At 38.3% G+C, this 26,781-nt stretch overlaps 1 protein-coding gene across 3 annotated transcripts in view; it reads right to left on the bottom strand.

Annotated features, from left to right (window-relative positions):
• Window positions 1–26,781, bottom strand: part of clu (clustered mitochondria protein homolog) — a 147,645-nt gene that overhangs the window by 13,249 nt on the left and 107,615 nt on the right. For all 3 annotated transcript variants that reach the window (XM_083125653.1, XM_083125654.1, XM_083125655.1), the window contains exons 8-19: window positions 24,789–24,925; window positions 21,115–21,309; window positions 12,938–13,150; window positions 11,860–12,034; window positions 10,659–10,764; window positions 9,975–10,092; window positions 8,549–8,726; window positions 6,497–6,702; window positions 5,210–5,416; window positions 3,845–3,943; window positions 668–882; window positions 8–137 (exon numbers count right to left, since the gene is read on the bottom strand). In XM_083125653.1, the coding sequence (XP_082981779.1) occupies window positions 8–137; window positions 668–882; window positions 3,845–3,943; window positions 5,210–5,416; window positions 6,497–6,702; window positions 8,549–8,726; window positions 9,975–10,092; window positions 10,659–10,764; window positions 11,860–12,034; window positions 12,938–13,150; window positions 21,115–21,309; window positions 24,789–24,925 (1,979 nt within the window). The remainder of the gene's footprint in view (window positions 1–7; window positions 138–667; window positions 883–3,844; window positions 3,944–5,209; window positions 5,417–6,496; window positions 6,703–8,548; window positions 8,727–9,974; window positions 10,093–10,658; window positions 10,765–11,859; window positions 12,035–12,937; window positions 13,151–21,114; window positions 21,310–24,788; window positions 24,926–26,781) is intronic.

Below are 26,781 nucleotides of genomic sequence, written 5' to 3'. Positions count from 1 at the left end.
TACTCACTCTAGGATTGATATGCTTCACAACTGGGAATATATTTATGATATCATCTTCAAAAAAGGTTTGCCTGTTTTTGACATCTAATGTATATTCTCTTAATAGAATTTGTACACCACTCTTCATGCAAAAGGACCTACAAAGAATACAGATAAATTATTTATCAACTCTGAACATCTTGATAGTGACAAAGTTTTAAAATTTCGTGCAACTCTTGAGAGATATTCCTCTAGAAAACTATTATAAACATACAAAGGTAAAGGTAAAGTACTCCCCTGTGCATAGCACCACGCCATGAAGGCGTATAGGGGGTGTGGGGGTAACGCCCCACACTTTCTTGATCCGGTCGTGAGTGGGGGTGATGTGATCAGCATCACGCCCCTGACCGCCTTTACCCCCCAGGGTTTCCCCCAGGTACCCATGTTATTCGACGCTGGGTGGGCGCCGGGGCCGCTTCCATCGTTAGAAAAGTTCCCGGATTTGAACCGGCCGGGGATCGAACCCGGGACCTTTAGCATGGTAGTCAGACGCGTTACCGACTGAGCCACCGCGGCCAACATAAACATACAGTGAGTGGAAATACTTCTGAACGATCTGAAGAAGACAAACAAATAAAGACACTAGACTAAATCCAATTGCTACACTGAACCACGAAGGTATTCTTACCTGAGGAGGGATATTTTCTGTAAGGAATACTGCTGAATAGTAGAATCTATTCCATCCGTAGGAAGATTCCAATCATAGTAGGACTTGAGGTCATTCTTCAACTGGTTCCACAGGGTCTTCGGGGTGAGGTTTGCCCACTCTGTGCTGTCACTGATTGAAAGATGGTTGTATTTTCCTTTTCGTTTGTTGCGACGTTTTGCTTTAGTATTTTGAATCTGCAATGAACAAGATTTATTTAAAAAAGGTGGTACAACAATCAACAAAAAATGCACAAAGAGAATATCTAATTATCAAGAATAAAAAGTAATGAAAATATCTATGTGGGCACTTGACACCATAAGAATACAAGACAGAATAACACACAGAACAAACATTTTGAGGAAGCAAGAAGCCATTGATATTTCTTGTATACAGTATTTTTTAAGGAATGGACTGATATGTTCTGTAAAACTTTGAATTGTTCATTTACCTTCTTAATTAATGTATGTAAACAGGTGAATTGTAGCGAGTTTTGCCTTAGAAAATCTTTGCATTGCTTTGTAAAAGCACACAAATTATACGTTTAGTTATCAAAATTAAAAAATGGCAGAATTTTGCACCTGAAATATCAGCCCTTATTTGCCTGACCTGGCACCCTCAGACTTTCATCTTTCCGCACAGCTTGAAAAATTCCTCGGTGCTAATAGATTTTCATCAGATGAAGACGTGAAAGCAGGACTGAATGACTATTTTGCAAGCCTTGAGGAATCGGCATTTCAATATGGGGTCATGATCAGAGCTAGGAATTTTAGGTGCTACACCTTAAATTTTTTTGTGTGAAAATGGGTAAAAAAAGCGACTCATCCCCAAAATAAGCAGGTATTGAACTCTACTCATGGTGTTTCGGTTGCACCTTTTTCACAATCTCAGAACCTTTTGCACCTTTTCACCCTTTTTGCAACTTTATCATTTTTTTAAATACAACTCGCTTGCTGTTTAACCCCACCCACATTCGAGGCACGGCTTCTTGTCACGCGATTCTTGTTTACCGGACAACAATGAATCGGCTTTCTTCAGTTCTTGGACGTTAATGTAGTAAGCGCGCGGACTTTAATCAGTGCCAACAATGACGCGTTACAATTGCTAGAAGTTGTGCTCGTTTTGTCCTATGCTGTATTGTTTAGGAATTGTTGTAGGAAAGCTATTTTGTTTTCATTTCCTTCTCCCGTCTCAGCGAGCAAGGTAACTGCAGTCTGTGATCGACTGATCGATGCATCGGATTTGCTTGTTCACCATGCCAAAACAAAGTAAATGTTGGGAAACTGCAGGACATTGTTAAACAGTTTAGCGGTGGCGGCATTCAGAGTGATGGATCTGTTCTGAGGTGTGATGTGTGTGATATTTCTATTGCTGATGATGACAAACACCAACGCACTCGGGTTGTGCAGCATCTACAAAGTGGGAAACACATCAGGAATAAAGAGCTACGAGATGGTAAAGGTGGGAAGCGACAGCAATTCATTGGTGAGGCGCTTGCATCTTCGAGTTCCAGAAATACAAATGAATTTTTCAGTGAGACAGCAAGGACATTTATAGTGTGTGGAATACCTCTTTCGAAACTTTACAATCCTGTCATGAAATCATATTTGCAAAAATATACTGGGAAATCAGTTCCAGATGAGAGCACCTTAAGGAAATCTTACCTTCAACCTCTTTATGAAGCTAAAGTCTCGCAGATCAGGCAAGTAGTAGCTTGACCATCCAGTCTATTTCATACTAGATGAAACCACAGATAGGCAAAACAGGTACGTTTTGAACATTTTAGTAGCACCTCTCAATGGACATCAAGTGAAACCCATGCTTTTAAAAACGTATTTTCTCGGCAAAACAGATAATGCAAGTGGAATGCAAAGTTTCAATGATGCATGTTTTGTATTGAGGCCGGAGGGTGTAGAATATGATAGAGTGTGGTTAGTTCTTACAGACCAAGCATCTTACATGTTAGCTGCATTTTCTAATCTGAAGAATATGTATCCTAACTTAAAACATGTGACCTGCATTGTTCATGCTTTGCATCGAGTTTGTGAAGCTCTTAAAGATGAATATACATATGTGAACGAATTTGTTTCTAGCATTAAGAAAATACTGAAAAAGGCTCCTTCTAGAATACAGAAGTACGTAGAAATTACAAAACTTCCACTACCACCCTCTCCCATCCTCACTAGATGGGGTACATGGTTAAAAGCTACAGTGTTTATTTGCAATCATTTCCATACAATATCGAAACTTTTAGATGCTTTACCTAGTGATTCCTCAGCTGTAGAAAAAGCCAAAAATTTTGCACTTAAACAACAATTGCAAGATGAACTCTATATTGTACATGGCTTCTCTTCCTTACTATTGCAATCACAAAACTGGAGGACCAGTGTCCTGAAAAGGAAGCACAGTGGGCTGTTTTGATGGATGTGCAACGGGAGCTGCAAGGGGTCGGGAAAGAGTAGTTAGAACAAAGTTTAGCCAAAAACCCTGATGTTCAAGAAGTCGCAACCAACAAGGATGTGGATGACCGGTTGAAAAGAAAATACGCACAACTTGTGTGTGTTGACGTTGAACGTTCTTTTTCAACTTACAAGTATCTGCTTAGTGACCGCAGGCGTAGCCTCACTCAGAAGAACATAGAAATTTTGAATGTAATCTATTTTAACAGTTTTCTAGATGACTAATTCTAAGCAAGTAAGAAGAAGCATGTTTTCCTTTATGTCACTTTCTAATGTATGATAGAATTTTCTTTGCTTAGTTATATTAAACGATTTAAAACCAGAGAATACTCTTATGTGTTTATCCGGACAAGTTGCATCATATATGTATGCACTGCTCACAATAAATTTTACATCTGAAAATTAGCACCTATTTTAGCACCTTTTATGTACAAAAATTGGCACCTTTTTTGCACCTTTATTGGCAAATTTTTGCACCTAAAATTCCTAGCACTGGTCATGATGCTGAAACATCACTGGATGAAGTGCATTGATCAAGGGACAGTATGTAGAAAAGTAAAACCAAATTCAACAGGTAACTGTGTTTTTCCTCTGTCATTCTTAGAACTTTTCAAACAACCCTCGTAGTCTTTCGTATCCCTAATTTCTACCCTGTAATCATCATTGTAAATGCTAAACATAACAAGGAGGATTTTCTTACCTCATCTGCACGAACTTGTGCATGTGGGGAATGACACGATGACAGGAAACAATTTAGAAAATGGCTAATGGCAGCAGACAGGCTCATCAATTCTGCACTCTGAAATACAAAAAGAATTCATGTTTAAGGAAAAAGAAGTAAAATGCTGGTTTTATCTGCTTATGTAGTGTTACTCAAATAAGCAATTAATGTGTTATTCGTGATTTTTTTTACACTCGCCAATAAAGTGCAGGGTTGGGCACATAAACTGACCCACCTCATCTTAACAAACAAGAAAAAATGTGGTACAATTCTTGGTGGCATGGAAGGCTCTGGGTCAGCCGGATAAAGTTTCCTACAAGTAAAAATTTCAACAAATTTGGTAAAAGTGTGGGGAATGTGTCTAGAGGAACATAGTAATCGAAATACAGAGGAAGTGCAAATGGAATAAAATGAAATGGTGGAAGGAAAAACGGATACAGGTATATCTACAAGCAAAGGCTAGGAAAATGTTGATATTGAATCAGTTGTTAAGCAACCAAAACATTCAGAAGACAAAATGAAGCTGAGCAAAAGTTAATGGAAAAGCTGAGTCTATAAATGCTATAAGTGATATTACTGACTTAGAATTACATATTAGAAGACTCAAAATGAAGTTGGTTGTAACATTAAGAATGTGGATGTAGTTTTGCAATTGACATATATATCGAATGTATCCGCAATCGATATATTACGTTGATTGCAGTTGGTTTCCGACACAAGGCTGTAAGGTACAAATGGCCTTGCATCCCTCTTCCAATTGAAAAAAAGAGGCCCTCACAGATGGTAGAGACGTTGACGGTGTTGTGAGGCTATAAACTAACATATACCTGTACCAAGTAACTCCTAGTAGCCGAAGGCAAAACTCTCATGTCTTAAAAGCCTACCTCAATGGAACATTTGGGTGCAAGGACAAACCTTACAACTTTCTTTGATAAGGAGCAGCAGCGGATAGCAACTGTGATACCTTCTAACTACGACTATCTCAACATGCTAGTTTTAGACTTTTGGTAAAAGAAAAATTTCTGCATATCTATGATATACACCAACAAGAAGAAATCAAAATGCAGGATTGAATTAAAGGGCAAATTTCATTTCACCAATACTGCATTTCCACCATAGACTTTAAAATACCTGATTATTTTCACATTTAAACAAAATATAATCTTGTGTGAAAATGTACAACAGGTTTAAGGAAAATTTTCATTCAAAGTAATTTTTGAGAACAGGGGGAGACATCATTTCAGCCTCATCTTATGAAAGACGAAGCAGTACTGTTCTCCCTCTGCCTCCATGAATAGAATTAATACTAAACATACATGATCAATTAAGACTTAACAACAGTACCTGCATGTATACGGTGAACACATGTTTCACTGCCCGAGAAATGAGTTCAGCAACAGCTATTGCATACACGTACTCCAACTGAGGAACCTTGGCCAACATGTCAGTAATTTTCCCCAAGTAGCGAATGTTGATGCCTCTGTTGTGCATGGCTTCAGTCAGCGTCACTCCATCCATTGGGGCAGCAGAGTGGTCCAAACAATCGCGGATCTGGAACAAGGGGAAAAAATCAGAAAAGTATTAATGGTATTCTATTGACTTACATCTAGAATAATGTTGTATAAAATTGACAAAAATATTAGTCAATCATTTTCACATTATGTACAAGTACTCTTCTCCCCTCGTACACAACATTGAGTGAATGAGTGAAAGTGTGAGAGAGTGAGTGAGTGAGAGAGAGTGAGAAAGTGTGTGTGAGTATGTGAGTGAGTGAGGGTGAGAGTGTGAGTGAGTGAGAAAATCCTCCTTTCTCTTTCCTCTCTCTTTCTCTCTCTCCCTCCCCCACTCCACAAACAAGACCTGAGTACACACTATTGTAGCAAGTAAAGGGTGTTTCATAAAGTGTGCAGGTTTTAAATCGCTTGTAATTTTTTTGTTTGAAGGTTGGCAACACTTATTATTTTTGTTATATGTTGTCATTCCGATTATTAATCGAGAATTTTTTTTTTACAGATCAGTTGCCATGGAGTGGTTCACCATCGAGCAACGAGTCGTTATTTTGAAAATACATTATAGAAACGGGGAGTGGCCTGCGCTGGATGAACTGGATACCGTGAATATTTCCCGTACTTTTCTATTGTGTTCGGGGTGACAGGAATAAACATCTGTTACAAACAATGAATAGCTACCACATAGTCGACAATTGACGAACTGTCTCTGCACAGCACTCCCTGTTTCTATAATGTGTTTTTCAAAATAACGATGCGTTGCTCGATAGTGAACAGTTACATGGCAACTCAACTGAAAAATAAAAATAAAAAAAAATAAAAAATGCTCAATTAATAATGGGAATGATGGGAGATAACAAAAATGATAAGAACAGTGTTGCCAACCTTCAAACAAAAAAAAATTACAAGCGATTTAAAACCTGTGCACTTTATGAAACACACTTTAGATCAAACCAATTAAATTTGCAAAGTGGCTGTACGGATCATCACCTGCGTAATACTAAAATCACATTTAGAATGCATTTTATACTGGTGCCCATTTATAGTATTTACTAACAAAATGAATATTTTGCAATATTAATAACATTAAGTGGAAGCACTTATTATAGGAAAAATTCCTTACAAACGAAGGAGTTTGAATGGTGAGAAGAAAGTCTGCAGCATCTTTCACCAGCTGGCGTTCCTTCTTCAGTTGCTCTCCTGTAGGATCAATGTGACGGACCTCTGGTGAATACACATCAGGGTTGAACCTCACGTCAAATTCAGTTTCCTTCAAGGATCCCACGGCAAGGGCTGCTTTTTTCACTATCTCTCTGGTACTCTCTTCCACTGAAAATAAAAATCAACATAGACACACTGGGAATACACCTTCCTTCTGCATCGTATCAGTACACCCTGTTCCCTTACAGTTTTTTGTTACTTGGGCAAAGTCTGTCATAAAAAAAGGTAAAATGCACCCCTGTGCTTAACACCACGCCATGAAGGCGTATAGGGGGTGTGGGGTTAATGCCCCTCACTTTCTTGATCCGGTCGTGAGTGGGGGTGATGTGATCAGCCTCACACTCCTGACCGCCTTTACCTTCCAGGGTTTCCCCCAGGTGCCCATGTCATTTGACGCTGGGTGAGCATTTAATAATTTATATCCACATTGTGGAAATTTCTAAGGATTTTGCAGTTGGTGATGACTTGGTCCTAATAGAAAGTTTTACATAATTTTCACGAATAAATTTTACATTACCTATTCAAAATATGTTTTCAGTTAACTTTTATGCAATGTTATAATTTATTTTTGACTTTCAAAAAATGTTACAGAAAAAATTCATTAAATGCGAGAAACTTTATGTAAAATGTAACATTATATATCAGTGGAAAGAGGAAGTGTTGTAGACTTTAGACAAAAGAATATACTTAGTACATTTAATCCATTCCGGTGAACACAAGATGTATCAGCCTACTATGAGGCATCTCGAGATGTGGGAATCACTTAAGGGTATGGTTATGTAAAATATATTAAATCTCTCACAATTAAAATACCTTATAACTTCAGTTGATCTTCATAACACACAATTGCACTCGAAAACAACCTTCCTTTTAGAATTAAAACTGTATTAAGCTCGAAATTATTACACAAGTACACAAATTACGACATTCAGTTTAAAAGACACTTACATCAGCTATCAGAATCCATAATATATCTCACATAGCAACCAACATTCAATTATATCAAGGTTAGTCAATAACAAATGCAAATACTACAAAACTCAGTAACACAAATATGACGTTGTAGACATTTAACATATTAAACACTGAATTCATAAATTAAGTGGGTGCGTATCAAGTTTTTATTTTATTTATTACAAAATTCCCGGACATTTCACGTTTTGGAACATTTTCCCAAAACTCCCTGACCTTCCCACGTTTTGGACATATTGTAAAAATTCCCTCACTTTTCTATTCCAAGTGGATTTCCCGGACTTCCACAGTAGTGGGAACCCTTATAATGTACATACAAATTAACAAATCCGACATGTTACCATGGGTGCTTGCCCTTCCTGAGATATCTTGAAGGACTTCATGTAATTTGAATGGTGAAATTGTAGCATGAGAAGACAGTAGATTACGTGGTCTCTGATATGATGCTTTGTGAGAATTTTCTTAACTGGGGAAAAGCATGACTCTCGCCTCCCTCCACTTTGAGCACTGTGTAGGTAAATAAATTAAAACAGTCTAAAACAGTCATTTTGTGACCAATACACAGCATCGGCTCAGGAAAAAAACAAAACAAAAACACCAGAGCACCTAAGTGCTTGGGGTATATGTATGTGTGTGTGCGTATCACTAGACCACAGCCCATAGATGGTCTGGGCCTAGCTACCGCCTGCCAGCCACACTCCCACACACTCCCACCTGATCCTACTCACTCCTACCTGCCGAGGTGGGCGATCGTCCAAGCAGTTACGTGGTGACGTGTGGTCAGCATGACGAACCCCAGTCATCGTAGGTTTACATGACCGGGTTACTTGAACCTGCATGCATCCCATAACCAGAGCCCAAAGCATGATGCTTAGACCGCACGGTGCAGGACAAACTCTGCGATGCATGACTTTATTCAAATAAAATGGAGCACCTGCTCATTCCTAATACAACCAATTCAGACACAACTGAACTAACTTACTTTCTTGCTTTTCTCCACTAGTAATAGAGTCTGTCAGACTCTCAACGATTTTCTTTGCTTCGTCTGCTTCTATGTCCTTCTCAGATGCTGCTTTCTCTCCTTCGTTTCGGCTCCCCTCAAGCAACTTGTTGTCTGCTCCAAGCAAGGCCTTTGCTTTCTCAAGCACCACATCCTTTTCCTTAAAAATGATCAATACAACAAATAATAAGCAAATATATTATTTTCAATTATTGTATACAATAAATTGTATGCAATTCTGCTGTGATAATGTGTCTTGTAGGTAACATTAATATATTATATATGATATATAAATGTAATAATGGGAGTTCTAATATATTTGTAATCTGTGACATACTGCATTTGTACTTTTGTTATTTAGTGTTACTTTCCCACAACTTTTAGCTAATTTAGCTAATTATGACAATAATGATTAATGGTAATCAGGTGAAAGTGACGAAGGGATACTTATAAGAAACACCCATGGCCTGGCCTAGACTCGAGCATACGAAGGTCAATGACAAGATTGAGTCAACCACTTAATGGTACTCGGCTATCTGCGACAAATTCTGGTTGAAACACCAAAACAATGGAACTAACAAAAAAAGACTATCCTGTAAATGATTGGGTTCGCATCATTACACATCCCTTCAGAGGATTATACTGGCCGTAGGTCCAGATTCCAGAGGCTAGTTAGTCTGCAAAATGCAGTCCAAGGTGTACTACATGGAAGTGAATTTGGCAATTGGGTGTACTATGTGGAAGTGAAGTTGGCAATTGGGTGTACTACGTGGAAGTGAGGTTGGCAAATTGGGTGTACTACGTGGAAGTGAGGTTGGCAATTGGGTGTACTACGTGGAAGTGAGGTTGACAATTAGGTGTACTATGTGGAAGTGAGGTTGGCAATTGGGCGTACTACGTGGAAGTGAGGTTGGCAATTGGGTGTACTACGTGGAAGTGAAGTTGGCAATTGGGTGTACTACGTGGAAGTGAGGTTGACATTTGGGTGTACTATGTGGAAGTGAGGTTGGCAATTGGGTGTACTACGTGGTAGTGAGGTTGGCAATTGGGTGTACAATGTGGAAGTGAGGTTGACAATTAGGTGTACTATGTGGAAGTGAGGTTGACAATTAGGTGTACTATCTGGAAGTGAGGTTGACAATTGGGTGTACTATGTGGAAGTGATGTTGACAATTGGGGGTGTACTACGGAGAAGGGTCACCTCTTACACCAAGTTCAAAAGGTATGTTGCAAAATGATGTAACTTTGGTCCCATTATCGGTCCTATTCCGCAAGCATCATAAAGATTCTCATTGGTAAGTTTGGAATCTTTCCTTGAAACTACTTGAAACATTATTGAAAAAAATTACTGCATTTACTGAAAGCGGGAGTTACTATTACATGAATGCTGAGGGTAATATCAAAATACCTTCACTTCTTTAACATCCCTTTCTTGACTGCTCCTTGCATCTCTCTCCTTCTGCTTCTTCACGCCCAACTGTTGCAGATGGAAAGCAGCATACTTAATGAACATCATGTATCTCGACCTGCAAAGAAATGGAATAATTCTTCAAAATTTAGAACGTTAAATGCCTACAATAAAAATAAACTGATACAGATTCAAATTTGTATGAAGAAAAACTCAATGTTGCTACATACCTCACAACTGTAGCACCGATCGGCAGTTCACCTTCAGCAGCTTTGAACGTTCTTATGTTTTAATAGAGTATTGCACAGTTTTAGTATGTGTATTTTACATCATCTTTTTAGTACATGTATTTTCCTATACCATTTGACCTAAATCCTCAACCAACACTTTCTGTTAGCCAACATCACTCCTGTGCACTTTGGCTAATCAGAACAATGATGATTAAATGAAATTGATGAAGGCGCACTGACAATGCCATTTAATATACCAGTATTGATCCCGAAATATGCCAAATTTTTGTACCGAAATCTTGATGTTTTATTCACCATAAATATGTGGTTCTAAGGACACCACACTTTTGACAAAGTATCCTTTACATGGCTCCTACTCTAATGATTGAGAATGAAGCAAAATGCATAGTTAAAGCACAGAACAAAACCATGACTAATTCAGAACACTACTTACTCTACAAAGGCATCAATCAATTCTTGTCTCAGGCAGCAGAGTTTGTGCTTGTGTTCTAGTGGGAAACCCAGAGCCCTTGCTTCCTTGCTCAGTTCCTCCCCTTCCACTGAAAAAGACAAAACATCAACAAATTTATAATTTCAGTTTAATTTTCATGCAAAGTTTTGATTTAAGATTTTTCATGTAAATTCATGGCCAATGCTTAGGCATGAGTCTGGTGTCAAAGTTACGACCTGTTAGTGTTGCCAGCTAAGGTGGTATGCCCCTAAAATGACACTTTTCATTTAACCCATATAGTCGCCAAATGTTGCACATAACTCACATTGGTTGCAAATAACACATTAATATGGCATCAGACATCTAACTATGGTGCTTCAATAATTTCTTACTTATGTTTCTCACACAAATGTGGCATTCTGGAGAAAATATTAATCCTGGCTTCTGCCACTGATTAATTCACAGAATTTCCTTCATGGAGAAAAGTGATAATGTTAAGCATTGAAAAATATCTCTGATGAGGCTCTGTAATGCAGAAACCCCACTGTAAATATCTAATATGGTTTTCATGTTATGTTGTGTGACTTTTGAAACACACTGTACATTTTATTCACTATTTCATTTATAATCAACATATTTATAATACAGAACAAGTCATAAAGCAAGTAACACTTTTAAAAATTCAGTATGTGTTAGTTTTTGCACATACAGCAATACAATTGGCAATTGACAGTTTAACTGTGATTTTTTTTATTATTTGCAGTGTGTGGATAGTTTCCACAAAATACATGTGGGAACGATTTAAATGTGAGAATGCATTGATTAATAAATAAAACTGAACAATGATGTACTTCTTACGTTACCCAAACTGCTCGCTGGACTTTACACCTTTTGAGGTTTTGTGAAGGACTTCATTTATCTAAGAATCTATCAGAACTAACCTAACAATCAACAAAATGCTGATTAAAATTTTCCAGAATGTTCATAATAACATGTCTGAAGAATGCTAAGGACCTGAGGGAAGAGGAACTGAAAAGAGCTTTATTGGGTTTTGAAAAATGAAGCAAGGTCAATGGATTCACCTTATGCTTTCTAAGATAGAGAGGAAAATACTAATCAGATTCATGGATCAAGTAGGAACCGGTTTTGTGCAAATTAATGTCTAATCGTATTTTCTATTTTGGAAAACACAAAAAGTACTTACACTTTAAGAAATTGACGTCTGGAGGGAAAGTCCTTAGAAGGTCCAAAATGTAATGACGTCCATCATTCCCAATGATCCCCTTGCACTCAACCGAAGAGCACAGCTCCACTTCCTCGTTCTTGTCATTTAATACTTTGTGAGGCAGAATCTTCAACTGCTGCCCTGCCTTATTCAGCTGCCAACAAAAGTAAACGAATAATTTTTTAGTTGAAACTAAAAACTATATTACTTTTTATGACAAAAGAATATCACGAATAAAAGGATGTTTTCATACAAAACTGCTTTCATGCCTACATTTCAATTTTTTATTTCTAAATATAGGGACATGCACATTGTTTCGATGGAAACACAAAGTGCGAGTCTCAACATGGTCAAACACAAAATGTAAACCCACACTAAGCTTTCTTATCACAACGTAAGAGTGGAATTCATCTCCAAATTGGATATTGATCACAATCAGAATGGTGAAGAGATTAGTGAGTGATCTGGCACAAGAAATGGGCATAGTGGATCGACAATCAGTCTCTCAGTCCAAAAAGACATTCATTATAACTCTCATCCTCATGAGCCAACTCTTGACTGAGAAGAACAAGTTGGGGTTTTAAGCAATAAGGGTGACATGGCACCCCATTTCTTCAAGGGTTGAATGAATGCCAACAACCCCGACTCCAAGCCCCATGACTATCTATGTATGGGGCATAGTCAGGGTAAACGTAAATCCGAAGCATCACAATACAAAATAATACTATAAACATCTCAATCATGGAGGTGATGACTATCTTAAACCAAAAAGAGGTCAAGTGTGCCAGCAACCAGTTTCGGTCCATGCTCGAGAAGGTCATGGAAGCTGGTGGAAGCTACATTGAAACTTTTCATTCTGTATGTTCTTTACTACTTTTGTACTAATTTTGAACACAAATATATTGATTTTTTCACGGAATTTGACTTCTTTTGCTCTTCATCTGTTTCCAGATTTACCTTGATGCCCCTGTATATCAGGACACAATATATCACTGAAGGCATAACCAATTTCCATGCCTGAGAACTAAACTACTAAACAAGACCAACTGATACATACCATGTCGAGATACTTTGGATGTGAAAGGACAGTTTTTCCAAAGTCAATGGACCCATAAATAACAGACTGTTCTTGTTCCCTCTCTAGGATTCCTGGAATAATGGACTGTGCTGTGATGCGATAGCCACGGTAATCCACAACAACTGTTCCCAGGGTATACAACCCCTGCAGGTCCACAGCATTATAAACGCGGACTCCTTGCAAGTCATTTCGCTGTAAAATAAGGTGCAAACATGTGAGAATTCTTCTCAGAATAACAAGTACTGCATATCAATATACTCTAGCATTTCCTTCACCTATTTTAAAAATAAAAGTGAATCCAAACAAAATACAACTGAAGGCAAAATTTTTAAGAAAGTGTAACAAACCAATTCTACTATTGTGCATGAAAGAAATAAACAACAGTGAACTCTCAGATGGAAGTCACATGAAACGGGCAACAAGTAACATTCAATACGGGAGTTTAACACTAAAGTGACAGTTGGTATGAGCCCCAGCCTGCAAGAAATAATTCACAGTACATGCACAACCATCAGACCAAGAAGATAAGATGTACACTACTCAGAAAATGGCCCGGTCTGAGCAACATGCAAGTAACGAATGACTTGTGCAGCTAGCCGTGTCACTTAAGCCCAAAAAGTGGCATTTATTTCTTAAGTTTGTTTTGAAGTAACACATGTTACTTGTCATGTGTTGCTTGTTGCTTTGATCTGAAAGCTGCTCACATGTGTTAAATTCATCAATACTCTATTGGTATAAAGATACAATTTGTACACCCTGCTTCTATAAAATAACTTTCTAAATACTAAAGAAAATATTAGTCAAACTCAATCACTGATTCCAGCTGACATTTTCGAGTCTTGTCTCACAGAATCAACTAAATGCAAAACAACATTTTTGAGAAGTTGAACTATTCCGAAAATGATGTAAAATTCACAATTTACATTATTTCGCACCAGCATTTTGTGTAAAAATGAATTTCACTAATCATTTTAATATTTCTATTATGTTTTATGGGAATTTATGTACTTCTAAATTAAAATTCTACTAGATTTGACATGCTGCAGTTCAAATGGAATACAGCAGAATACAGATTTTACAGTTTGTTGCATTATACACTCAAACTTTATATGGCAAAATGTTAGACAATTTCCCCAGATTTAACATTTTTTCATAACTCTAATTCCTTGCACTTTTGTTCCCTGAAAACTATAAAATCAAGGTTGTACTATTACTTATAAATATTCTAGACAAAGTGAAATTGTTGCAATGTTGAAATATCAGCATTGGTTCCGTTATCCATTCAAACCTACTAATAGCATTTTATAGGTTTGTCGCGTGTTACTCACAAATCCAGAATATAAAAATAGGAAAGTTAAAAATTGTACTTACGTATGTGAGTATAGTGCTCTTATTGTAGAACGACGTTTCAGAGATTGACTATCTCTTTCCTCAGGTTCGTATAAAAACTAAGTACTTGGCATAGTACTGCGTCAAAAATGTAATATGAGGATTGTGGTTAAGGGTTGGTTAGGGTACATTTAAAATATTAAGTTTTTGCTATTAGAAGTACGTAAAAACCAAGCCGTTCCCTAATAAAACTTGTACAGTAGACCTATTCACAGGTAAAAAAGTTAAAAAAGTTAAAATTCTAAAAAACCTGCATAAATCACAATGCAACCTGCAGGTTTGGCCTTTCCTACCCAACTGTGCTTATCTATCAACATGAAGGTCAATTCTCAACGAATATTTCTCCTCCCCTAAATTTTCTCGTTTCCCCTTATTACGTCACAAATCCAACGTGAATTCACGTTCCTCTCTTGCAGCTTGCATAACTTCCGGAGTGACGTGGAAACTGATATTGGGTTCAATCTTCCAGGCTTTATCCCATTTTTTGAGGAAATTGATCCACCCTTCTTCCAAATTTCCTTCGTCCCTATTAAGATTATTCTTCCCCCCCTACAAATACTCGCTGTTTCATACAAGTTTCTTCCTAATTTCCTCCCCTCTTTTCTGATTATCTCTTTTTTTGCGATTCTATGCCCACTTTCCAAAATGTGTTCTGAGAGACCCGTTTTGGGAACTTTTTCCCTTATGTCCTTTTCATGCTCGCTCCATCTTTTACCCATATTTCAGCCCGTCTGTCCTATGTACTCCTTCCCGCATTGGCATTCTATTCGATAAACCCCCTTCTGTTTTTCCGGTATTTCCCTAGTTGTCTTTCCTTTCTTATAATCGGTGAAGTATTTTTCTACATTCTTTGGTGCTTTCATCCCGCAAACGATTCCAAAATCTCTCGTTATTTTTCCGATTTTCTCCGATACGAATTGATGGTAAGGGATACCAACGTACTTTACCCTCCTATTTTCGATTTTTTCCCCTTCTTTTTGATCGCCTTCTTTCCTAATAATTTTCCGTGCTCTCTCCGCTATCTTAGATAACAAGATGGTTATCATGGACAGAGAGGAATATCACCAAAAATTAGAAGATAGCTTTAAAGGTAACGATTTTGATAAAATAGAGAAAGACCCTATTAATAAGATTAGAAGAGAGATCAAAAAAGGGGTAGAGACAAGCATTACATTGGGCACAAGCGAAAAGAAAATCCTTATTAAGGAAATTAAAGTTGGCAACATACCAATTGCTTTTGGAATACCTAAGACACACAAACAAGGCATACCACTTAGGCCTATTATACCAACATACGAACATCCGGGATATGGGCTAGCAAAAATGCTGGTAAAAAGAATAAGGAAGATAAATGAAAACACCCAATATAGCGTTAGGAATGCTGTAGAAGTTAAAGAATGTATAGAAAATCTGGAAATTGATGACGAGGATACAATAAGTAGTTTTGATGTTGTTAACTTATACCCAAGTGTACCGAGGGGGCGGGCGGGAGATTGTTTACTAAGGTGGCTGTTAGAAAAAGGAATAGACATCCTAACTGCTTGGGAATATGTACGATGGTATAACCTTGTAACGGAATATAACTTTTTCTATGTCAATGACAGTATTTATAGACAAAAAGAAGGCTTGGCGATGGGAAACCCCATTTCGGGTATAGTAGCGAGCATTTTTATGCACTTCATTGAGAAGGCAGCTTTGGAAAAAACAGGAATGGGTATTAAATATTATGGGAGATACGTTGATGATATCTTGATTATAGGAAAGGGGGTAGCACTGAACAAGGTTTTTGAAGAATTAGAAAAACAAGACGAAAGAATAAACTTCACTAGGAAAAAACTTAAGCGATGGAAAAATCAATTTCCTGGATCTTGGTATCTTGAAAGAAGGGAATAGGATTAGAACAGGAGTACATCATAAACCCCTATCGGGGAACTTATATGTTAACAAGGAATCGGCGCACCCCGAAATAACAAAGAAAAACGTATTCCTTAACTTTTTTATTAGGGCCGGTAGACTATGCAATAATGGAAAAGAAAAAGACAACGAAATTCGGTGGATAAGAAAAACAGGATTAAAAAACGGATACACAAATAGAGAAATGGATAAGATAGCGGAGAGAGCACGGAAAATTATTAGGAAAGAAGGGGATCAAAAAGAAGGGGAAAAAATCGAAAATAGGAGGGTAAAGTACGTTGGCATCCCTTACCATCAATCCGTATTGGAAAAAATCGGAAAAATAACGAGAGATTTTGGAATCGTTTGCGGGATGAAAGCACCAAATAATGTAGAAAAATACTTCACCCATTATAAGGAAAGACAACTAGGGAAATACCGGAAAAACAGAAGGGGGTTTATCGAATAGAATGCCAATGCGGGAAGGAGTACATAGGACAGACGGGCCGAAATATGGGTAAAAGATGGAGCGAGCATGAAAAGGACATAAGGGAAAAAGTTCCCAAAACGGGTCTCTCAGAACACATTTTGGAAAGTGGGCATAGAATCGCAAAAAAAAAGAGATAATCAGAAAAGAGGGGAGGAAATTAGGAAGAAACTTGTATGAAACAACGAGTATTTGCAGGGGGGGGAAGAATAATCTTAATAGGGACGAAGGAAATTTGGAAGAAGGGTGGATCAATTTCCTCAAAAAATGGGATAAAGCCTGGAAGATTGAACCCAATATCGGTTTCCACGTCACTCCGGAAGTTATGCAAGCTGCAAGAGAGGAACGTGAATTCACGTTGGATTTGTGATGTAATAAGGGGAAACGAGAAAATTTAGGGGAGGGGAAATATTCGTTGAGAATTGACCTTCATGTTGATAGATAAGCACAGTTGGGTAGGAAAGGCCAAACCTGCAGGTTGCATTGTGATTTATGCAGGTTTTTTAGATTTTTAACTTTTTTACTTGGGAATAGGTCTACAGAACAAGTTTTTTTAGGGAACGGCTTGGGTTTTTATGTACTTCTAATAGCAAAAACTTAATATTTTAAATGTACCCTAACCAACCCTTAACCACAATCCTCATATTACATTTTTGACGCAGTACTATGACAAGTACTTAGTTTTTATACGAACCTGAGGAAAGAGATAGTCAATCTCTGAAACGTCGTTCTACAATAAGAGCACTATACTCACATACGTAAGTACAATTTTTAACTTTCCTATTTTTATAAACCTACTAAATATACGGTTTTGGTTTCTAAAAAAAAATTACTATGCTTCATACATTTAGGTGAATGAATTATGTAATTTTATAACAGTATAATAAACAGTACATTTTGTAACTATTGCACATTATAGGCATCAGCAATTTTTTTTTTATATATATACAGGGTGTTGCAAAATACCTGTTACAACGCTTGGGAGGTGATTCTACAAGTAAAAACAAGGAAAAAATGTCATGTGAAAAAATGTCGAAATCGGCACCGTTTTCGAGTGACAGGCGTGCGAAAATCGCCTCACACCATGTGTAAAGTACAATAACTCAAGAAGGAAGAAATATATCAATGTCGGAATAAAATAATACAAACAAAATCGTACCTGGTGAATACAATGGTGCATCAATTGAGGCCCAGTGTAAATTGCGCAAGGGGACTCTCAAAGAAAGTGGGGAATCCCCTGATGGAAAATACAAGAAATTTACTACTATCTTCTACATAATGTTGAGATCGGAATGTAGCCAGTAAAAAATGGCGACGTATGTCCACATGTCCCACTACTGCTGGGACACCGTCCCACACCCGGGAAATAGGAAAATAACTGCAAATCTCCTGTTGTACACGGTTCACATTGCGGTTCGAAGAAAAGAAACCAATTTGTCGCATGTCTCACTACTGCTGGGACACCATCCCAAATGGAAAAAAATACTGGAAAATCATAAAAAAAAGTTTTCAATCCCTTAATGTTGACACACTACTTTGCAGTACGAAAAACAAAAGTTAAACAATGGCCACATGTCGTTAGGCTGTACATATACTACAAGAGAGCTCCCCAAAGAAAGTGGGTAATCCTCGAAGGAATGAAGACGGAGAATGGCGAGAAAACGCACACAATGGCATGTAACATTTCCAGGCACAGCACATCTGGAAGGGATTCCACTGAGAAGCGCACAACCTCCGCACATGCAGATCGACGGTATGAAGTACAGCGATATCCAGCATCTTCACTCGTACCTTTCACTAAAGGACACTATGTGGTGCTGATAGGGGCTCACACAAACACCGGTATACTCAGAGACGTTGTTGAAAATGTCCGCCATTGACTTCAAGACAAAGATGGCATCGGCGAAGCACTGATTGTCTGGTACGTGCAAATACCTCTGGCATGTCACCAATTGTCCCAGCAGCGGCACTAACACGAGCAACGAGATCCTCAGCACTTTCCACAGGGGTTTCATACACGAGCCTTTTCATTTCTCCCCACACAAAGAAATCCAGTGGTGTGAGGTCGGGGGAACGAGGTGGCCACGGTAAAGGTCCACCCCTGCCAATCCAACGATCGCCGAAAATATCGTTGAGTAAGGCTCTGGCTCCCCGGTCGAAATGTGCGGGGGCGCCGTCGTGTTGAAACCAGATACGTTGTCTACCTGCCAGTGGCACGTTTTCCAAAAGTTCAGGTAATACGTCATGTAGAAACACCCGATAATTCCCACCACACAAAGTAGATGGCAAAATGTACGGGCCTATCAAGTGGTCACCTACTACGCCACACCACACATTCACTGCGAACCTATGTTGATGATGGCGCACAATGATTGCATGCGGATTGTCCATATCCCAGACGTGGCTGTTGTGGCTATTGAACATGCCGTCCCTGGTGAACATTGCCTCATCGGTCCACAAAACTATTGTTGGGAACTCTGGAATGGAAAGAGTTTGTTGCACGTACCATTGGCAGAAATCCATGCGTAGAGGAAAGTCCGTGGGCAGTATGTGGTGCACCTTATGCAATTTGTATGGGTGCAATCCCTCCTCTCGAAGAACGCGGAACACATTGCTATGGTGGGTTTGTTGAGTACGAGCAATGACACGTGTGCTGGTGTCAGGACGGTCTCGTATCGCGTCCAACACGTCCTCTTCAAATTGCACAGTGCGCACAGTGCGGGGTCTTCCACAATCCCACCTACGGGGTAGTAGAGATCCAGTTTCACGCAGTCGAGCATCAAGTCTTTGAAAGAGTGCATGTGCTAGTAATCGCCTATTGGGAAAACGTTCGTGATACAAACGACGTGCTTCACGGCTGTTTCGGTTTGCCTCTCCATAAACGAGATGCATATCAGCAAGCTCGTGGGTAGAGTACTCCACCATTGTCTTGTTCGAGAACTGCCCAGAAACAGGGGCACTTTCCCTCCGAGTGACGGATCACAACTACCGTGATTAGCACCCACGTAATGTCACACAGGTGTCCACGCAGTTGTTGCAAACCGAGAAAGAACACGGGAATACGTACTCTACGTACAGTATTCCTTAGCGCAATTCAACCATACACACACGCCAGACTAAACTCCACGCTGCGAGATGCAGAACAAGACAGGAAAAACAACGGTCGACTACAGTCTCTACGTAGTATCCACCAACACTAATACGTAACAGGTGACCTACACTCACAGCGCCTCTAGTGGAGCTTTCTGTACCAATTAGCTGAAATCAATCTGAGCGTAATTTGACGGCATAGCGTCATTTTCGAGTGAATTTCCTATTTCCCGAGTGTGGGACGGTGTCCCAGCAGTAGTGGGACATGTGGACATACGTCGTCATTTTTTACTGCCTACATTCCGATCTCAACATTATGTAGAAAATAGTAGTAAATTTCCTATATTTTCCATCGGGATTCCCCACTTTCTTTGAGAGTCACCTTGCGCAATTTACACTGGGCCTCAATTGCTGCACCATTGTATTCGTCAGGCACGATTTTGTTTGTATTCTTTTATTCCGACATTGATATCTTTCTTCCTTCTTGAGTTATTGTACTTTACGCATGGTGTGAGGCGATTTTCGCACGCCTGTCACTCGCAAACGGTGCCGATTTCGACATTTTTTCACATGACATTTTTTCCTCGTTTTTACTTGTCGAACCACCTCCCAAGCGTTGTAACAGGTATTTTGCAACACCCTGTATATAATTATACCTTATGGAGAATGATGGAAATTGGAAGTTTGTTACAGAAAATTTTGAGTTTTCACATGATACGAACATTTGAAAGAATTGTCTTTTTCTACAATTTACCAGTCTTATGTTTGAAGTTCCTCTGGCAGAAAATTCAAGATCCAAGTTGACTATTTGCAATTATTCAGGACAGTTTTAGCAAACTGAGTACTTGTGAATACCAGTGGGATTGTATTTACCGATATTGGCTGATACTTTTCCGGTATTTTGTTCACAGAGTCCACAAAAATTTGGCACACAACACACTCACAGTGTGGGGAAGTGAAGTGTTGGAAGTAGAGGCATGTGGATACATCAGTGATTTCAATATGCTCTAAATCACTCAAAAAACTTTACTTGGATCATATTTGCCTTGGGTGTTACATAAATACAGTGAACATCGATTTTTATGTCTTTCAGGGGACCAAGCTGAGAAAACTTAAAATGTGGGAAAATTTAAAATAGAGAAAAAATTCATAATAGTTTGCTATGTTGATACCATTGCGATTGATTCTATAGGAAAATGCAAAATCCGGGAATGTAAAATCTAGGTTCCACAGTACATGGTCCCACAATTATTAAACCATACCTCCTCAGGATTTATATACTCAAAGGATCACTTACAGGTGCTACAAATGCAGCAGCATCGCCACCCAGTTCCTTGTAATGGTCCCGAACATCAAAGCCAAGGGAGAAAAATATGTTATTCCATATAAACATCTGCATCTTTGCTTCTTCGCCAGGATTTATAGCCATAACATTCCCGTCTATCACAGCCATAGCCCCTCTAGTTGCAGCTGCTACAAAATCACTGTGAACCTAAAGAAAAAAACAGTTATACACTAATTACAAGGTGCATTCAATAAATAACCAGAAAAGTAGTATAAAAAATCTAAAATACGACCGTGATTGTTGTGTTTGTTATTTTGTGAAGGCATCTGTAAGCTATTCATAGTTGGGGCTGGCACGCATGCCTCACGCACGGAACACTGGGAAACAGTTACACAAGATGGCAACACGCTTACAGGAGTGCTCCAAGCTTGAGCAGCGAACTGTCATGAGATTTTTGTTGAGTGAAGGCGTGAAACCAATAGAAATTCATCAACGTTCAGTTCACACACACACACAATTCAGTATGGTGTCAACTGTATGAGTCAATCACAAGTGTACGAGTGGGCTGAGAAGACAACAATGGAATGGCGACATACTTAGTCTCCCAGACCGAAGAAGGTACTTGTTCAATGGAGAGCCGGAAAGGTCATATTAAATTTGTTTTAGGACCACAATGGGGCCAATTCTAGAACATTTCATGCCCGAAGGTCATAACGTAAACAGTACCACCTACTCTAACCTTTTGCATGAAAAACTTAAACCAGCCATTCTGCAGAGACAACGTGGTCTGGTGTCCACCGGTATGCTTTTGCTCCAGGACAATGCAAGACCCCACATGGCCAGCGTCACATTGTCTACCATCGAGGACCTAAAGTTTTAGTGTTTACCCCAGCCTCCACATTCAGTTGATCTTGCATCATTCGATTTCCACACCTTTGGCCCACTGAAAGATGTAGTAAGTGGATTGACGTTCCAGAATGACAACCAAGTCCAGTCAGCGGTGCACGAGTGGTTACACATGCATCCAAAATATTTTTTCTCCTGTGGAATCAGTGCCCTTATCAAGCGGTGGCATAGGTGCATTGAACTAGGGGGCTATGTTGAAACATAGTACTGTAGTTATTTTGGTGCTTGTATATAAATATATCTTACAAAATATTTCCGGTTAAATATTGAATGAGCCTTATATAAAATTACAAATACAGCACATATTAATATAAATTAATCATTTCAGGATTAATATTTTGTTCAGAGTAATAGAGCTGATAAGAAAAGCATGCAATTACAAACTAAATAAACTAAAAGAACGAAGTGGAGAGTTATTTGAATGTAAGGGCCTGCCAAGATTACAATGTCCAGCCTCGAAAAAATATTACCTTCCATGGCATTTATGTTTATCTACAAGAGAAGAATATAAAAAAACTAATCACATGAACATGAGTTTCTAATGAAGCACTCCATTTTTTCTCATTCTTTAATATATTAAACAGTACATTCTTACTTATTACAAGTGGTGATGTTCTACAAGATAGGATTATGGAACATTTTTGATACACTAGGGGGGAAAAATTAAATCAATTTGGAAAATGTAGTATAAGCCTTCATATGATAAAGCTAAATTATCACTGCAAACACTATTTAATTAGAAATAGTCATGAATCAGAAATATAAAAGCAAAAATAACTTCAATGGCAATTAATTTGGGGACCTTTATCTCACATGGATACCGATAGTGAAGAAACTATTAATAACATTTAGTAACAAAAGATGAGAAAATCAATAGAAAGAGGAGACCTATTAAGTTTTGTCACTAATAAACAGTAATCTTGAGTCTGACTCAACACAATAGTTCATTGGTAGAGGCACATATTTTTGGTTAATAAAAAAGCAAAATTTCAGTACAAAAACAGAGTCAATTTCGGGTTCAAAAGCGGTAAATAAAATGAAATTTTGCTGTTATAGCGGTGAAAAAGCAGCATATAAAAATGACATTTTGGTTTTAAAAAATGTGAATATAATCCGAAATTTGATTTAAAAACTGCACTATTACACAAAATAAACATATCCCTTCTAATAGCGCATTAAATCATTACAAGAATATTAGTTTATTCCTGTATAAAGGAGTCCATTTTTGCTTTTCAAATATTTACAGCAGAATTAATCAATTTTCCATGAATTGCATAACTCACAGGATACTTCAGACTTCAGAAAGTGTCACGTCGGTATATAAACGGTAAATTTCATGTTTAAGAGTCTATTTCGCATTTTGCAGTTCATTTCGCATCATTTCGTGACAAAACAGGGTAGTAAAATGCACTTCACACCTTTCAGAAACATGAAAAATTAACATTACGTGTTATTTCACATTTCGTGTTTTTGCCAAAAACGAAATATGCATGTCTCTATTCATTGGGTTTCTCATTTCAACATCATACAGCAACTTCTAATAAGAATAATGTGAAGAGTTCTAATATTAGGCAGAAATTAGATATATTTCTCCAGCACAAGGCATGTACCTAGACAATCAGTAAAGATATTCACTGTAACATTATGCTCTCCCAGCCTGTTTAGTGGGAAAAAGTGAGGGAGATCGAATACAGACACAGGATACCTTATGCATACATATGATTATGACATCGTATTGTCGCATAAAAAGTAAGACAAAAAACAGAAGAAATTTGAATTATTTTTGGGGGTGCATCAACACTTAGGTTAATTGCACCCATCATAATATACAGGGTCCAACCCTTTAAATCACAAAGCTGGGGTTGTCAAGTGCCACTCGGCACATATAAGGAAAAACACAAGACAACACAGCCCTACGGAGGATTATACTGGCGGTAGGTACAGATGCCAGAACCTCTTTGGCTGCAAGATACAGGGTGTATTAAGTGAAAGTGAGGTTGATTTTTGGGTGCCTTACCAGAAGGTCACCCCTTACATGCCCTATAAACATGATTGATTGATTTGCTTTATTTTACTTTGCCTTTTGTGCCACTTTTGGCTAATTTGCGAAGATGGGGATGAGTGATGACATGATGAAAATTGATGAATGGACACTCACAAACATCCACGCCCAGGCCAGGATTGAAACCCGGGACCTCTGGCGTCATAGCGCGATGTCCTATAAACATGAGAATGTCCTGTGTGGTGATGTTCTACCCCTCGAGACCACTTATGAATGAAAACTAACAAAATTTTGCAGATAGGAAGGTATTGAGCACAGAAGGCTAAACAGAGGAAGGTTCTGGAAGTTCAACATCCACTAACATGCTAGCCACTCAGCTAGGGCGACAAAAGACAAAAAAAGCATGCCAAGTGGGAGTCAGGGGGCAGGAAGTGAAAAGATAGAAAGAGCAGTTGTGATTGAAGGCAAACAACACAAACTTGGTAGTGAATCCTAGAAGTGTGCTGTACCTTCAGTCGGAATTGGTCCATTACCTTCTACTTCTTCCCTTTCACACACAAAGTATTTTTTATTACTATTAACTTACGTTATTAAGTCTCTGATAAACACCCTGGTTACTGAGGATCAAAAGACACAGTCATACTTTAAGAATTTAGTGCACTGGGAGCCCTCTTTCTGCTTACCCGCTGTGACAAGTGAGATAATAGACAAAATTTTAAGAACAGCTTACGAAGAGCATGAACTAATTACGTACAAAATTCTTCATAGGTTCTCTTACCTTAAAAATGGCTCGTTCCCTGAGTAGCCTCTCTGGAAGATTTTTCCGTGGAAGTTCTCGAGTAGTCTGCAGCTCCTCATTCCAGTCTCTCGTTTGTCCTGGGATGTGCTCCTCATACCCAAGCTTGGAAGAAAAAGCTGAAATAAAAAAATATATTATTTCCAATTACCGAGTTCTACATCGATGCTGTCATAGCCCTGTCATAGCAAAAACCTTATCAAAGACAAGCTCAATGTGGTGTTTTAAGGTGGTCATCTTGTTGGGATGGGTGATAGCTGAGGACTCTTGAATTTTGTAGAAGCAGAGGTTGCTGATCCTGAGGTTAAGACTGGCAGAAGTTTCCATCTAGTAAAAGTCACCACAGATGTGTGCTGATCATGGCCGTAGGCAGAAAAAAATTCGGGGGGGGGGGCACTCATAATTGTTTCCATGGGTGTCCCAAGAAATTTGAATAATAATTATATTTTTTTTAATTTCATGAACGAATTAATTCCAAACATATTATTATTATTATTGCTGTCCATATATCCTTGAAAAGACTTTTCTACTCTATCCATCAGAAGCGTGAATATGCAGCACAACTATTTTTATTTATTTATTTTACATATCATACAGTTATTATATTTTGTTATTAAGTTTTAGGTACCTCAAGAAAAAGAAAAAGCTTTAAAAATAAAAGAGAAATTTTAGTCATAAAGTTTGTTGTTTCACAATTCACATAAAACTAAATTTTTGGAATTTTGAAAACTGTGGAAACCAGCAATTCTTTGGATTAAATCGTAAAACATAACCTGGTGCTTGTATTGTAACCTCAATGTTTCCAACTAATGCTGTTTTTCTTTGGTTATTCTGTTGGAATACCAACTAACTGGACTTTATTTCCGTTATTAACAATAAAACTAACAAACATTATGCTATTTTGTAACTTCCAATAAACTATGTCAATTTGAAGAGACAGGGGGAGGGTTCTATGAACCAGTTCGATCCCACTTTCCGACGCTCATATTGTTCCTATGCTTACCAAACAGCATTATATACAACCACTATGCACTATACAAGTAGGCATTTTATAGGACCGTATATGGGTTAAATGTATCTACTATATCGAACCGCTGGGTGAAGGATAATGAATGTAACGCAATACGAAGCTGGATATCCTAGGTTTGAACTCTTACATTGGGGGAATTTAAAAGTTGGGGAATTTTGGGACAATCACTAGGGAATTTTCAGTCTGATCCAGGAACAGCACTGGAAAGAGGACAGCAGAAGTGAAAATGAAGGGGTCGCGTGTGGGCTGCGATTCTGAGAATTAAATCAGTTTCGCTCAAATTTCAGAATTCAAAATGTTTGAAACTTCTAGCTCGATCATTCCAGGATTGTCTCCCTGTTGTGTTTTTGTGAAACTGCGAATACATTTTTTGAAAATGTGTTACAAATTTGGTTTCTGAACTTCCATTTGGGGGGGGGGGGTTGAACCCTAAACCCCCCTCTAAATACGGCCATGGAGCTGATGTAGGTTATGTTTAGTGGTAATCAACTTCCCTCTTTCACAGACAGACAACACACTGAACGCACTTGTATATTAGTCACACAGACAAACAAAACATGTTATTTTTATGAATATTAAGGTATAATACATACCCTAGTTTTGTTATACGAATGTGTTTTTTTGGGGCAAAAGGTATTAGGGAGATTTCACACCGAAACAACATGTGACCAGCGCTTGAAGTGGAAAATGTTAGCTGGGGATGTTCAGTCTAGCCTTGGGGTTAGCTGGGGGGTGCTCCTATGGTTTAACATGGTGACGATGAGATGGCTCGAGGGATGATTTCTGAAAATTTTGCTACCTGTTTATTGGTCTACAATACTCTTATCTTAATCTTCAAACTGCCCCAATATACACATTATTGAATTTGTACTTTTGAAAAAAATTGCATCACTTTCATATCACTTTTGGTTAATCGTGACAATGAAGATCGGTCACAATTATATG

Source organism: Lepisma saccharinum, chromosome 7, assembly GCF_977018435.1.
Source record: "Lepisma saccharinum chromosome 7, izLepSacc3.1, whole genome shotgun sequence".
Taxonomy (NCBI): Eukaryota; Metazoa; Arthropoda; class Insecta; order Zygentoma; family Lepismatidae; genus Lepisma; species Lepisma saccharinum.
Note: the sequence above shows the minus strand (reverse complement) of the source record. Positions and strands in the feature narration are given on the sequence as shown.